This window comes from Solea senegalensis, linkage group LG20, assembly GCF_019176455.1.
Source record: "Solea senegalensis isolate Sse05_10M linkage group LG20, IFAPA_SoseM_1, whole genome shotgun sequence".
NCBI lineage: Eukaryota > Metazoa > Chordata > Actinopteri > Pleuronectiformes > Soleidae > Solea > Solea senegalensis.
In genome coordinates, this window is record NC_058039.1 from 16,037,750 (window position 1) to 16,053,040 (window position 15,291).

General features: G+C 43.2%; 1 protein-coding gene across 4 annotated transcripts in view; it reads left to right on the forward strand.

The window, feature by feature from the left end:
- Positions 1-15,291, forward strand: part of phf14 (PHD finger protein 14) — a 103,661-nt gene that overhangs the window by 76,669 nt on the left and 11,701 nt on the right. For 2 of the 4 annotated variants that reach the window (XM_044052256.1, XM_044052257.1), the window contains exon 18: positions 4,750-4,923. The exons of 1 other annotated variant lie outside the window; for it this stretch is intronic. In XM_044052256.1, the coding sequence (XP_043908191.1) occupies positions 4,750-4,908 (159 nt within the window). In that variant the 3' untranslated portion in view covers positions 4,909-4,923. Of the gene's footprint in view, positions 1-4,749; positions 4,924-9,190; positions 9,668-15,291 lie in introns of those variants that run through there. One more of the 4 variants, XM_044052258.1, reaches the window with a different exon arrangement.

Genomic DNA, 15,291 nt, shown 5'->3' on the forward strand with positions numbered 1-15,291 from the left:
TGCTGCACAGGGCATAACAGTCCATCATCATCAAGTGATGCTTTTCATTAGCCAAGTAGAATAGTTTTTTTAGCGTGAAGCACTTCTCTAATTTAGCATTTTTATCAGAAGGAATTATTTTCATACTTCTTTTTTTGCCTTTATTATTTTTTTATTTTTTTTAATCATGCAATTTCATTGTTTTTTATAAAGCACACGATACACATAACACAATAGTGCATCAATTGAACCGCAATTTCATCCATAAATTAAAAGGAAAACGTATTTCAGTGGTAATACATTGGTGGTAATACATTGAACAGCAGTGATCGTCATTGTCGTTATAGTTCCAGTAATCTTAGCACCATTATAAAGCTTGATTGACAATATTGTTGTGTTGCTAGTTGTTAAGGACAGGTGTATCTGTGTTGTTTTGCTCATACATGCATATGTCAAGCCCCTCAGTGATTGTGCAGACTCGGTTACATTTAACAAAACGCTGGAGTGCAGGGCTGCGTCTCATCGCGGCGATAAATCACACTAATGGGGATGGGCAGAAAGCCTCTTGATCATAACAGAAAGGCTTCATAAAACTACATTGCGCTGAAGTCTCCATTCCTCTGCTACCAGCTCTGCTTTTTTCTTATTATTGCTTCTGTACATGTACTGTATCTCAATGCTGTGTGCTGCAGACCTGCCATCACTGCTCGGGCTCATTACAGGAGCCACTGCTCGGATGATTTGCCATCGCTCCAGACGTAAGAGGGTCCATTGAGGTTTCAAACCCAGCTGGCATTAGCTGCTTTCTTCCGTCTTTTTCCTGCATTGTAATTACAGTCAGTTTCACGTCAGAGTTTATTTATATAGCAAAGTTAAGTGCTGAAAAACTGAAAACAGAAAATGCAATAAAAACAACATTAACATCATAAATATTAAGGAATTAAAGAAAGACTGTCAAATTGAAAGTCTGTGTGTAGATGTGGGTCTTTAGCAATGATTTAAATGTGCGTTTGATCTTTGTGGCGGGGATATGAAAGGGTGAGCCTTTCCAGAGATTAAGGGTTGTCACTGCAAAGGCCAAATAATACAAGGGTAATATTTTTATATTTCAAATGTTTTAGTTTTTTTTAAAATACAATATTCAATACATGTATACTGTATTTACAGTATAAGAAAGCTCTTCTACTACTACTATTGCTGCTGCTATATAAAATAAGAAATATTGAAATGAATCCTGAATTTTGACAGGAGCAAATGTAGAGAATGTAAAGTGTCCCCAGCTTTAATGTGGACACTTTGTCGGGAGACTTTGACCAACCACAGGGCAGTTCAGAGAGAGAGGGTATCATCCTATTGGCTGTTCCACTTTCTACATACACGTCCGTGGAAAAGGTCACTGAAGCAAGCGTCTAAAAGAGAGTCAAAGAAATAATGTGTCATTATAGACGGAGAGCTGGCCTCGGGTCATCTGTTGCACATGACACGTGTGCATCTCTACGTGCTTATCTGGTGGGAGGGGCTGAGAAAAGAAACACGTTAGGCCTGAAAATGAAGGTACTAAAAATGAAGGTCTGTCTCAGTCTAGCGCTCTGCATATCAGCCGGATTTCACCCCCTTTTATATGTCTGTGTATTTGTCTGGATACTGGCAGACCCCCTGATCAAGTGACAATATTGTTGATGTCTCTTTTAACCAAAAAAGCAACGAGTGGACTGAAAAGCAGTGTCTTGTGTTGCAGTGCTTGTGTTTGTCCACAAATGGTCTCATGGGCAGATGATGACATACACCTCACCCAGACCCTAACGGACCTGTGCAGACGTGGAAAGTATGACGCAGGGCTTTAGTACTGAATTGCCTGTAGATGAACCTCAAGCACCATTGGCCACTGCAGCTTTAGGATTCTCTGCATTTAGGTCGAAGTCTCGCATCCGCTCTTTTCATTATATGTGTGGACGTTTTGTTGGATTTTTTTTTTTTTCTGTCCGCTCAGCTCAGCTTCACAAATAACACAGAGATACACACTCCACAGCGTCGGAACACTGAGACCTGTTTATGATTCTCTGCTTTGTTCTAAACACTTCAAATTGGAAAGAGAGAGAAAGCAGCTTTCCTCTGCCTGGCTGTATATCCTCTTGTTGGAGCCCCGTGTAGTTATCGAGGCAATAAAAAGAAAAACCTGCTTGTGCATTTTACCTCTGATTAAATTAGGCAATGCCTGGTAAGTTCACCTCGGTATCAGTCATGCCTCACTAAAATGGAAATATGCTTCCTGGGAAGAAGATGAAGAAAAAAAAAGAAAGAAAAAAGATTGGACATTAAAGAATGCCCTTTGTAATAAATGAAATGGCGAATTGCAAATATGCACCATCATGAAATTTAATTGTGTTCTGTGGTGACTGGTTTGTGGCTGCTAAGGAGCAGAAAGTGCAGGAGCAGCGCTGTGGGCAGAGGTGGTTAAATGTAGCGAGTAACGTACTGCCAGGACAGGCTAATGAAGCCACTGTTTATGACCCACTGCTACTCTGTCATCTCTTGAATGGCAAAAGGATACTCAAGCACACACCCACGCACTCAGACTTATGGTGAGTGGATGAATCAAACCAAATATACTTTAAAGAGGCAACAGCGGTTCCTTGCAGTCCAGTAAGGATGCATGCTTTTTTTTCCCTTTGTGCCAGTGTTATATTGTATCGTAATAGGTTGTTCTGTAATAACGCGGTTCCTTCATGCTGTCAATCGAGTCGTAACATTTCACTAAAAACCCATGTCAGTGTCAAAGAGAATAACATAGTGAAATCCAGGCTAAAGGGGAACTGATATCATTTTTCTTTCACCATTACTGTCATGACCTCTTGAAAGTGCTGAAAGGATTGAGATAGTCATAAGTTATTGAGGCCTTTCTTGGACTTTCTGTTGTGTTTTCGTGGACTTCAGGTTTTCAGTTGCTCCATTGTAACGTCCGAGTAATTACCAAAAAAAAAACACCGGTGCCCATATACTCTATGCCAAGATGATCCTGCATCAACAAGAAGACCCAGGTTCACGACCAGTTCAGAACTAGGGCCATTCTGCATGGAGGTTGCATGTTCTCCCCCGTGTGTGCTTCAGATTTTCTCTGGGTTCTCCGGGTTCAGTCCACAACATTGGGGTTCAATTCCAGGCTCCGTAAGTCTACATGCCGATGTGTCCTTGGGCAAGACACTTAACCCCACATTGCTCCTGACGGCTGTGCCGTTAGCGTGTGAATGGGTATGAAAGATAATGTGAGGTTAATGTGCTGCTCAAAGTTTGAGTGAATGGGTGAATGGCAAAACTGTAGTGTCGTGACTGCTAAATTCAACAACCCCCCCACACACACACACACACACTATCTGTGCAATATTTAACTGTTATTTTTTTCATATTGTTTGTTTACAGTTTTCTTTCCTGTTTTTTTCACTACTTTTATATATATTTATATACATACACACTTGTTTATTTATTTTGTTATTTGTTATTTTGTTTATTAAGTCACAGTATACAGTAAGCTACCTCAAAATTCAATGCTGTGTTGTTGGTTTTTATCCGGTTGCCAAGCAACAAAATTTCATTGTCAGTTTTCACTGCTGTGTTTTCTGTGCAATGACAATAAATGGAAGTCTAAGTCTCTAAGTCTAAAGCACAATGGCCATTTTGACAGGTCACAATAGGAAAACACAAGAATGATGGTCCTAATTTGCACAAACTGAGCAGAGCCATCTTTAACGTGACCAGTAACTTTGCTAAAACATATCAAAATGGCTGCCGTGCAAAGGACACATTGCCTCGCCCCTTTATTAGCACAACCTTGCTGTCATGTTTGCTCCTTGCCTCTGTCCAAGTCTGGTTTTAATTGTTTGGTCCATCTCAACTCGGATTAGCCCTCTTAGTGTTAGCTCACAATTATGCTTGTTGGCTTCACTAACCCTCGTTTGTTTGCGTTGCACTGTGCACAGTGCGGCTGCTGGTGTGTGTGTGTGTGTGCGTGCAGCGCTACATTGAGTTTGCGAGAGTGAATCCATCATAGGTGAGAGGTTACAGTGAAGCAGACACACTCATAAATAAATACAGTGGAAGCAGAAAACAGGATAAGAGAACCAGTCACACTAATTAACTGCTAATTCCTTTGAGGACTGTAAAGGCATGATAAAGGATGGCAAAGCTCATTAAAGTAAACACAGGGTTGCACATTATTCCTTTAGTGTGGAATTTTTTAATCTGAGTGTGGGTTGATTGCATTTATGTGTTTGTCTCCTTGTATTTGTTACCTCTTTAGGACCCTTTTTCAGGCATAAACACTGACCTTGTCGGGAGCAGAAGTCCTCATGGAGACCATTTCCGAGGAAGTTTAGGGCTAAGATTTGAATTGGGGTTAGGGTTAAGCATTATTTGGGTTGGGGTTATGAGATTGGGTAACGCTTTGTTTAGGCAGTGTTCCAAGAAGACTAGCTGTGTAAACCTGTGTGTGTGTGTGTGTGTGTGTGTTGTCGCTGCATTGTTGTCGGTTGGGCTCAGTCTCAGCTCTTCCCTCTCGCTCTGCATCTCATGACAGAGAGGACGATCAGCTCCTGCCCTTTAAAATGGCGACGTCGGCTCCCAAAGAAAAACTGTGGCATTTCCTTATCTTATTTGTATACGTTGGTGCCAGAGGGGGCCCCACATGCCAGCCTATGGAAAGCAAGTGGAGGAGGAAAATAAACCCACTTGCAATCCGCCCTCCTCCCGTCACCTCTTCTCTCGTTTCTCCCCCAGGGGGAATTGATGGAGACATCCCACAATGCCAGAGCTCATCAGCTCCTGCAGGCCTGTCTGTCGGTGGGTGAGCGTCTGCCTCTCCACTCCACTCCACTCTTGCGGTGGCCAATAATGCAAAACACGTATCCACACCACAACATCTGGTGTCCACGGTAAGAGGACACGTGTCCTCGTACTACTGTTTTTTCACCCGTGCACAAGCAGGTGTCCTGTGTACCTAATAAAGTGGCCGTGTTGTGTATTCAGAGATGAATCTTCTTGAAATTTCGCATTTCACACGATTAGATCAGATCAGCTTGGGTTGAATTCCTGCTCCAGGAAATGGTTATCACTACCCTTATTTCCTGATATCACATTTTAAACAATGCCATCGTTCTCAAAGTGGTTGGATTAAATTACCTTTTAATTGCTTTGTAGTTTATTCCAGTGCAGCTGAATGAAACTACAACACATGAGGGAGCTGCTTTAAAGAATTAAAACCTTGAGTGTCTGATCTATGCTCTCCAACAGCAATTAGACCCCGGCCCAAATAACTCGCCTCACACTCCCCAGGTGAACTTTGCATTTCAAATATGATTAACAGCAGCCGCCTCCATCTGCCTGACACTTGAAATTGCATGCTGCACAACCCGGGTATCTGCAGACTCACTCCACAAGCCTGACTCTTAAGAGCAGATAAATGAGGAGGAGGCTCTAACTGAAGGCAATCTGCAGATGTACTATCACTTTGCCGCGCGGGTGCTTCATTGGAATTCAAAGAAACATGAAAACAGATGAAGATTGTAGAGGGGAGGAGGAGGTCTGTCTCTGCTGCAGGCCTCGCACTGAAGGAGGCAGCTCCGCGGGCAGACAGACAGCAGGACAACACCACCAGCAGCAGCAGCAGTCGAGCTACAGAGCGCTCAGAAGTGTCTGCCTCCCCCTCGGGCTCAGACTCGACTGATACGTGGCTGAGGGCTGAGTGAGGAGGATAAAGAGCACATGACAAATCCTGAGAAGGCCCTGAGAGGCCGGGAGGACTGTGTCACCCCTCTCCCCAGGGACACACCTCTAAATCAGAGCAGGAGGCACATACTCTGGCTTTATGAGATAGTTAGCATGCGCTAGCCCCTCCTCCCCTCTTGTTTCCTATTTAAGAGCTGACTGGTCCTCTGATAACGGATGGTGCCACAGGTAATTGGAAAATTGGCAGGCCTGTCAGGGAGATTTGGTGGATGGCATGAGTGTATACGACGGCGGAGTTCATGAGGTGTCACCCCACAGCGAGATTTATACATCAGTCCCCGTGGAGCGTCACCAGTAAGTATCCAGAGTTCAGGAAAAAGTAGCACATTTTTCTCCAGGGGAGGCTGCATATCAAGACTACTTCAGAAGCTCCGACAAGGTTCCTGTTGGTAAAGATATGATGGATGTGCCGCCCTTTGCATTACCCCCTAACCTTAATTCACTGTCCACACACACACACACCTTAACTGCTGCATGCTGCAAATAGCTCGTGCTCACCCTCCCTGCTCAATTATTTATATTAGAATCCTGAAAATAGAGCGGTTTAGCTCCAATTTATCCCGCTCCATATTTGCTGCGTTAAGGTTTATGTGACAGACACATGGAGGATCCGTTCAACTTACTTTTAAGTGTAAAAGTGTCATGGTCTGTACATGCCAATTAGTGATTTTCTGATTTGGACCTGTCATGTTTTTGTTCTGTCTTGTGTATTGAGACCAGGGTTTAGTGACCCGGTCAGAAAAAGGGCCTTTCTGCATGGAGTTTGCATGTTCTCCCTGTAGGTGTGGGGGGGGTTTGCTCTGGGTTCTCCAGTTTCCTCCCACCGTCCAAAAACATGCAGATTTTGAGGATTAGGCAAATTGGACACTGACCGTGTGAGTGCATGGTTGTTTTGTCTCTATGTGTCGCAGCTAGGATTGGCACCACGACCCTCGTAGTGGAGGAGTTGTCGAAGATGCATTGGTGGATGGTTGGATGGTTGGAAAACAACATATGCTCTAAAAAGATCACAAAGACATAAAGTGAACCTACCGGTCCAGTAGAAACAGAACCACCATGTCATCACCCTGCAGTTGTCTCCACTGTTCAAACACAGCACCGATGTTCACTCTGGTCTCGGATCCCTCTGCATCAGCCTTTTTCTTGGCAGTATATTTTCCAAAAAACATCTTTTCATTTGCGACCGACACCTGTTGTTGGCAGGTTTTTTTTGCCATAACGTTGCTGCAATTGTCTCGTTGGATTTAGCAAGCTAGCATAAGCTCTGGCGTTGTCTTCTGAGCATCGACGTTCAATATGATTGGATGGTGTTTTTAATTGTTTACAACCGGGGTGTGACGAGGATTTTAAGCAATACAGTAAAACAAAAAATGCTCCAAAAAATAATCTCCCACCCACCTTTAACACATGTTTTGGTGTTTTTTCATGTTGCTTTGCAGCATAGGCAGGTGTTACCAAAGCTTCTCTCTTTTGCTCTTGTCCTCTCGCTCTCTGTGTTTGTGTGTCTTGATTTTTCTCTCTGAATTGACCTTCAATAGGTCAAACAGCCTGTAAACAGATACTAGAGGAGACACAGAAGTCCAATTCTCTCTTAAATTACCTGATTGACATCATGCTGAAAGGTTATTATGGCTTTGTTGATCAATAACAGCAAATAATGTGATCAACCTAAGCTTTAAATGTATATGTATGTTGTATTACACAGTGTCAGAGCCACATTCTGTACTTTGAGCAGACAGAGCTCATGTGCTTATGTGCTCAGGTCTGTCTGAAAAAGTTGTGTATCAGTATATTTCAGCGTGTGCTGGAGTGGCCGCTGTGCTGAGTGGCAGAGAATTAGAATCCACCATGTGCTCTCAGCTGGAGGACCGTGGACCCACGAGGTGTTGTGGGCCGTCGATCTTAACCTGGTAATCACACATTCTGATGTGTAGGTGTGTTTATTAACCTTTGGAGAGGGGATAATTGTATCTGTCAGAGTCGTTTAATCACCGCTGCTCCTCTCTCATCACTGTCACTGTCACTTTGTCCGCCCGCTCCTGACTTGGCCCTCCGTGATTCCTGATCTGTGCCGGGGCGTCGGCTGGACTGTTAACCATCGCGTTATCGCGGTCTTCTCTTTAAAAACGTTCTGTTTCACGCGTTGCAGGTTTCACTTCTTGCATGTAACAGATTTTAATGCAAAATCTGGCAATTTAGCTGTGTGATCTTGGAACTGGACTTCAGTGGAACCACCAGAAGAGGCACAAAAAAGCCGATAGCAGATGAAAACCAAAAATAGAAATCTTAGTTAATGTCATGATATTCCAAGAAAATTTGCAGTAACACGTAAGTGAACAATGTGATTGCATTGGTGAGAAATGAAGTGTATTTCCATACTTCTTCAGTGACCTAATGCATGGTTTCTCAATCCTGTTCCTGGGGATCAACTGTCCTGCACGTTCTAGATGTTTCACCAGCTCAGATCAGCAAACACTGCAGAAGCCCGACAATGAGCCATTTATTTGAATCAGGTGTTTTTGAGCAGGGAAACGTCTAAAACATGCAGGACACTGAGTCACCAAGGACCAGGATTGGGAAACTGTGATTCCCAAATGATATTCCATCTGTTTCCACAAGGTGGCAGCAGCAGCAAGCATCTGTATAGTGGACTGGATGTGTGCTTGTTTGCAGAAGTATTGGAAGTTCTGAGGTTCATTGAATGCATCTCTTTTTTTGGAGTTTGTTTTTATCGAACTTGAAGCAACTTCATAGTGAGTTTGTGTGTCTTTAAACAGCTGTTTTACTAAGTGATTTGACTTTGAGTGGAGTGTTATTTTTGGCTCTCTTATGGTCATCATGATAATCAATGCCGCCTGGATTAATTTTGATTTTATGGCTGTAGAATTGTCAAAAAACGTTCAGTGAATGAGTGCTTCTGCCCCCTTTTTTTTCCAAGATCACTTTCGATATCTGGCAGTTATTCAACGGTTTAGGAATGACGGTACTGAGAAGCTGATGTCACAAACGTGTGACGCGCTTGTGTCTCTTGTCTGTGTTTGGGCCGGTAACAGAAGGGTTAATACTTAATGATAATATAATAATATTATTTTTATTCCTGTAGCTCTTTGATTGTTGTTGCACTTTTGCAGTTATTCTTAAATCCAAACTAGTTAAGTCATCGTCGTGGTAACAAATAAATGCACTCTTGTCTATTGTTCTATTTTGTTGCTTTTTAGTCGGCTGACACCATGTTCACCTCTTAGTATTGTGCCATCTATTTTGAAGAGCATCCTTCTGAGATTAAAAAGCCAAAAATAGCTGCTACAGCTGTGCAGAAGCATCATGTCGTTTACTGCTTTATTATCGGTGTTGATAAAGGGCCACAAAAATCGAATTTTGCCTGCTGTGTGGATCTGTTAGGTTGATAGTGTGTTGTGTCCTCTATTTTCAGGAGGAAGAGGAGGTGCAGCAGCAGCAACAGCAGCAGCAGCAGCAGCAGCAGGAGGAGGAGGAGGAAGAGGAGGATGATTCTGTTAAAGAGGAACCAGCCGAGCAGGAGATTCCAAACGGCTCCCAAAGTTTGTAGACGGTGGACAGTTTAGTGTCCACTCCAGTTTATCTCAGCAGCCACAGGCGTAGTTTTTAGACAAACACTATTTTCAACAGGGACGTGTGTGTGTGTGTGTGCGCGCACAGAGCACAGATGTCTGTCCAGACACCTGATGTATTAATGACACTCTCCATGTTATCTATTTTCATACACTACAATGGTCACGCAGAGATTCTTCAGTGTCCTGTTTACATGACGGAGCCGGCAGAGCGGGGACGGACGGACGGGGCTCACGCGGCGATGAGCTTTACGCCGTCTTTGACACGCATCCCCACTCGACAGGAGGATTTTATTTTTATATTTTCTCTATATCTTCTAACCCCATTTAAAAAAAATATCCATTTATTTTTCTCACGTTCCTATTTCCACTCATGCCAAGTGTTTGTTGTGTTGGATGTTGAAAACTCCTCATGTTTGTGTTTCAGTGTCAGTATTTCAGTGCTACCAATAAAGTGTCATTGGATTTGTAGTAAACTGCTCCATGTTTATGAAATGTGTTCACTCACAGATTATATATATTCTCTTCTTTGAAGTAAATTACTTTTGGGGCTCATTGAACTTTGACCTGCTCTTGTGGCTTGTGGTCTGTGAATAATCATAAGCAGAGAGAGAGTGAGATAGAGGGATGTTAAAGGTCCAGTTTGTCATATTTAGGAGGCTTTATTGGCAGAAATGAAATATATAATCCATAAAAATGCTAGTATAACTTTAGAATTGCTTCCAAATAGACGTATATGTAATCTTGTGGTTAGTTTTTCCCATAGAAATATCAAATTGGTACCAGTAAAAAATATTTGCTTTCCAAAAATACCAAAATCATGATAAAGAGACTGTCAGGTGGCTTAGAATTCACATCAAACATAATACTCCCGACATTTCACATCCTTTTGGATCATGTGATTAGATTGAGACTCTCAGACTCTTGTTTTTCCCCAGAAAAACACCTGGTTCTCAAGGCCCTGGTATACTTCCACGCACACCGTGGACCCTGGTATACGTCGCACGTCAGGGTCCTGTAGTATCCCACTTCACCATCGGGTGGCGGTACAAGTCTGGACGCATTCCTACCAACGAAGAAGAAGAGAACGACGCTACAGCTCCCTCAGAGACGTCTGGTGTGTGGGATGGAGGGGTGAGGGGTGCCCCCCCGTGCCCCCCCGTGCCCCCCCCCACACACACACACACACACCCTCTGCCGTGTGATTCTCAGATCTTCATATTCCATCAGCAGTCAGACCTGGGACATCAACGCTCGTGCATTCTGACATTAAAGCATCGAGGGGTGTAATTCCAATTTGTTTCAAAGGAACTATTCATTTGCCCATTTCAAGGCCAGACAGGAGGGAAGCCCTGTAAGACTGCCGAACCGTGAAAGACATTATCTGGAGAATTGATGATGGGAGGCGTCGGCGCCTGCAGACATTTGAGCCAGGCTCCCCGCGGTCGAGCTCCCAGCACGGCGCCTGAGAGCGATGTCATTAGGCGTGCGATAACAGCGATGGGCACGCTGATGATAGAGTGGCCCGCTCTGCCACCCAGTGCCCCGCCAATCTCCCATTTACGCCCGCGGCATACTAAACAGCTCCTGGTGGTGGAAATAATATGCGGTGCTTAACAGGCGGCTTCTTCTGGCAACTAAGGGAACACGCTGCTGCTGCTGCTGTTGTGTGTGTGTGTGTCTCCACCACGTCCACGTCCATGGTCACTGGACACACGTTCTAACTTTAGCTTCACTGATTCACTTTAAGGTTCTGACACACAGTCTCAGAAGTTACCAGGTCGGTAGTCCCCCCCCAATAGACACAGACAGACGGATGACCTAATTAGTCCCTGAGGGGAAATATGTGTGTTGTAGCCGCATCAAAACCTTTGAAAAGCACGCCAACAAAACACAATTTATACAAAAACACAAGTTAAAAAGTGAAATAATTAGGGTTAGGGTTACCTTAACAATGCAGAGGTTTAGGGTTAGGGAGTCCTTAAAAGGATTGCTCTTGTATGGGTATCTTTGTGAGGACCAAAAATATGAAAAAGTCTGGTAATCACGTTCTGCCATCCCTTAAAATTGCTTTTTAAGGGTTAAGACTTGGTTTTAAGACTTAGGTTAAGGGTTAACCCCCACACCTGATTCAAATGTATGTGTCGTTGTCAGGCTTGTGCAGAGCTTGATGATGAGCTGACCATTGGATTCAGGTGTGTTGGAGCAGGTGAAACTTCTAGAACATGCAGGACCATAAAACAAGTGTGTGAAATACACTTAGTTTCTCACCGGTGCAATCACAGGTAAAACAGTATTCGGTTTTGTGTCTTCAATTTTGTCATGAATAATGTTTGGGCAAATTTTCTTGGGATGTCACAACTTGAACTAACATTTCTTTCCTTTTTGATGATTCATTTTTTTGTTTTTTATTTCTTTGGGAAAGGAGGGTAGGGAGCTGTTGGCTGATTCACCTGCTGTCGGCTTTACTTGATGACAGTAAACTGGCCTGGTGGTTCCACTGAAGTCCAGTTACAAGACCTGCAGGGGTAATAATAATAAAAATAATCTCTCACCCCACATTTAACTGTTGTAAAAACCTCCTCCCTTCCCCTCCCCTGGTCATGTGCATTCGCATGGAGCCACACCCATGCCGCTCGCCATCACAAACGTCTAAAGTAGCACTACTGTTGCCTTGCTGTGAAGCAATTTGTGTTTCTCACGAGAGACCTCCTGATTCTGAGGACTCTGGGTCAGCGTTCCTGATCTTGCCGGACCAACAGACAGTACGAGCCGTTTAACCAGCGACAATAACACCATAGCAATAATAATAATAATAATGGTAATAATAATAATGGTAATAATAATAATATGGCTCGAGCATGAACCTCTTTGATTTACACCAGCAGCACAGTAAGATTTTTTGCTTCCACGGTGACATTTAGCACACGGTTTGACTAAATTCTCATTCTGTGATTCTTTGTTTTAATTGCTGAGGATAATTCCTCTGACCTTTACCAGTCTCTGCTGGTGTTCACTGGTGTGTGTGTGTGAGTGTGAGTGAACATCAGTGGGTTCTCCAGAGCCTTCATGTTTTGGAGCAGAAGGTCTATGGAAAGATTTACACCATACAGTGAATAACACTTAAAAACATCCGCGTCTATGGATGAAAACTCATCAGTGCTTGTTGACGACAACGTCTGCTCCGGTACGTTAAAGACATCTCGCAATCTGCATTCTCACCACTAGATGCCGCTAATGCGTACACACTGGACCTTTAAGTTGGTATTGACAAACTGGATCACTTCAACAGTCAAGTGAAGGTCTTGTCCAGTCGATGTCTCCACAGCAGGAGGGTGAAAGTGTTTCTGCTCATAATCAGAGGCACAATATTGATCTGTAATCACTTGATGAATGAAAATGACACGTTCCCAGGTTTCATGTTGTGATAATGTGTTCATTTATCTCTTCAGACCACAGAGTTCCACGTGTCATATTCAAGTCACAGGTTTTCTTGCTAATCAGGAGCTATTGGCTGCATCTGTGTTGTTCTGCACAGCTGAGAACAATCAGCCTGGCTGGGATGAGCTGCTCAGCTCGGTCTTTTGGCTGTTTTTGGTGGAAATGTGTGTAAAGTTTAATTTGGAGAGAATCACAGATTGTCTTCTGTGGGCACTTGTATTTCTTCCACCACCTTTGTAGAAACCAAAGGGACATTCTTTTGCTTGAGCCCTTTTCAGTGTCATTGCAGTAATGTGTTAGATTCCCAAAATGCGACCCCTAACTTTTAGGTGTCTGGGTAAACATAAAACCATGGATGGGAATTGGTCCCATAATGCTTCACTATGCACAGACTGTAAAAATCGAAATAAAAATTCATGTTTGGGCTGTTTCATTTCTTCTTTTTGGGGAGAACTAAATTTGTTACACAGCTGGAGAATGATGTCTTTGAAATGACTCAGCACAAATGTGGTGTCAACAGCTTCATACGTTCATAAATGGTCTATCGGTATCGGTTGGTACTCGAGTTTGTGATATCAGACTTTCATGTTTCATTAACAATCAAAGCAGAACTTTGTAACCGTGTTTTCAATCGTTTTAATCCAATCGTTTTGGAGTTTAATCAAAGGGAGATTCCGGGGATTTGGGATCTCACAGAATCTCGCGTGATTTAACGTGACTTCAGAACAGAACTGTCGACGTGTGTCTGATGTTTTGTGCTGAGAAATGGAAAAAATAAAAAGTGGCTGAGAACTTGGCTTGTACAAGTTACGGTTCTGGACGAAAGTATGCGACGCTTGTTTCCCGTTCGACGCGCTCTCGTTGGTTATTGCGGGGTTCTGCTCGCGCCCCTCAAATGATTTGAAATCAGGTAGTTTAAGATGCGTCCGATGACGCCTCACACTACACGATCATTTAGCCAGATAATCTGACACCCACAATTGTTGGAGTGCAACTTGTATTTTGCTTTAGGCGTTGATGTGATTAGCAACCGTATCCGTGGACCCAGAAGAACCTTGAAGTAAGGTGGCACTAATGTTTCATGCAATGGATGAAAAGACCCATAAATGTGACGCACACGGAACCTCTGTTCCTTTTTTTCTGATTAGATCAACAACTCCTGTGCTCCTGTACCGGCAGCTGTGACGGCAGCTCCAACAAGCTGCAATCAGAGCGTTCATGCAGACTGTGACATTTGTATTATTTTCACATTCATCTGAGTGCATTTTTCTCTCGATTATCAAACACTTACATTCTGTCATTTTACCGGCATTAGTTTAATCCCGTATCCACCGCATGTGTAAAAGTAAATATCATTTTATGAGCATGTTTCACTTGCTCATAATCCCCTTTTAATTCTGCAAATCATGTTTGATCAAAATCTAATTTCTAATCCTTGATTTAAGCAATATTCAATCCCAGCTCAGACTGTGCAAGTAAACAGTCTGTGATACGAAGCCAAAGCTCTTTATTGACGTCTGTGTTACGTCTGCCCTGATGAAAGCCTTGATGGCTGAGGCGTGTCGGCATGTATTCACCGTTGATATGATTCAGTAGCCCTGAAATATTAAAAGGCTTTTCAACTCAGACGTTTCCAACTCGTCAGGCCAGGACTGCACCATGTAAGAAGTCCATGTCACTTCATGTGGACCGTTTTCCTGAAAGTTTGACAACTACACCGTGTTACGGTGAAGTTATTGCATATTTTTTTTAAAATATCTTTTTCAGGTGTTGCACTTTGTAGACGGTCCCTTCCAGCTCCAGGAAGACGGCTCTTTCTCGTTGATGAAAACGAGGCTGTAGCATGTTGTCTACGTTGCTATGATTCAAAATACCTCTCGCGCGTGTTTCGGCAATGTTTCGTTTGAATGATTTTGATCGCGGAAGTTCCAAATCGTTTTTTCAAGTGTCAATAAAGCGTCAATGCTATCAAAGCTGAATTTGTGCATCGGGATGTTGGAAGAATCTCGTTGGAAGAATCTCTGAAGCGAAGGACGTGAATTTAAAGTCTTGTTGGGATTCAACTGGAACGGAGTTTTGCTAACTTAGCTCTACATACACCCTCTATTTTGGATGTTTGGGTATCTCCTTGTTGAGGTAGACCTTGTCCTTCAAAGTCCTGTCCTTTCAGAGGCAGACCTTCAGACGAAGGGTTATTGGATGCTTCCCAGAATAACACGTTTGCAGTTTTAACAATGGCGCGATGAATCGTCCCGTGTTTGCTGACGTGATGACGCGTCAAGTTCTCGAAGGGGCGTCCCATTTCATAAGGGTAGAATTTACTCACTGCAACTTTTAATTCGGTTCCTGTGGATACGTGTAGAAAGGGGAATGGAATGGGGCCCAAGTGTTTGCTCAATTTTCAAACTGTTGGGTTTGTTCTTTGTACGAACCGTCGAGATTGGGTGCTGCACAATTAAAACTAAATTCAAAACAATTTGACTCCGATCCAGTACTTAGTCAT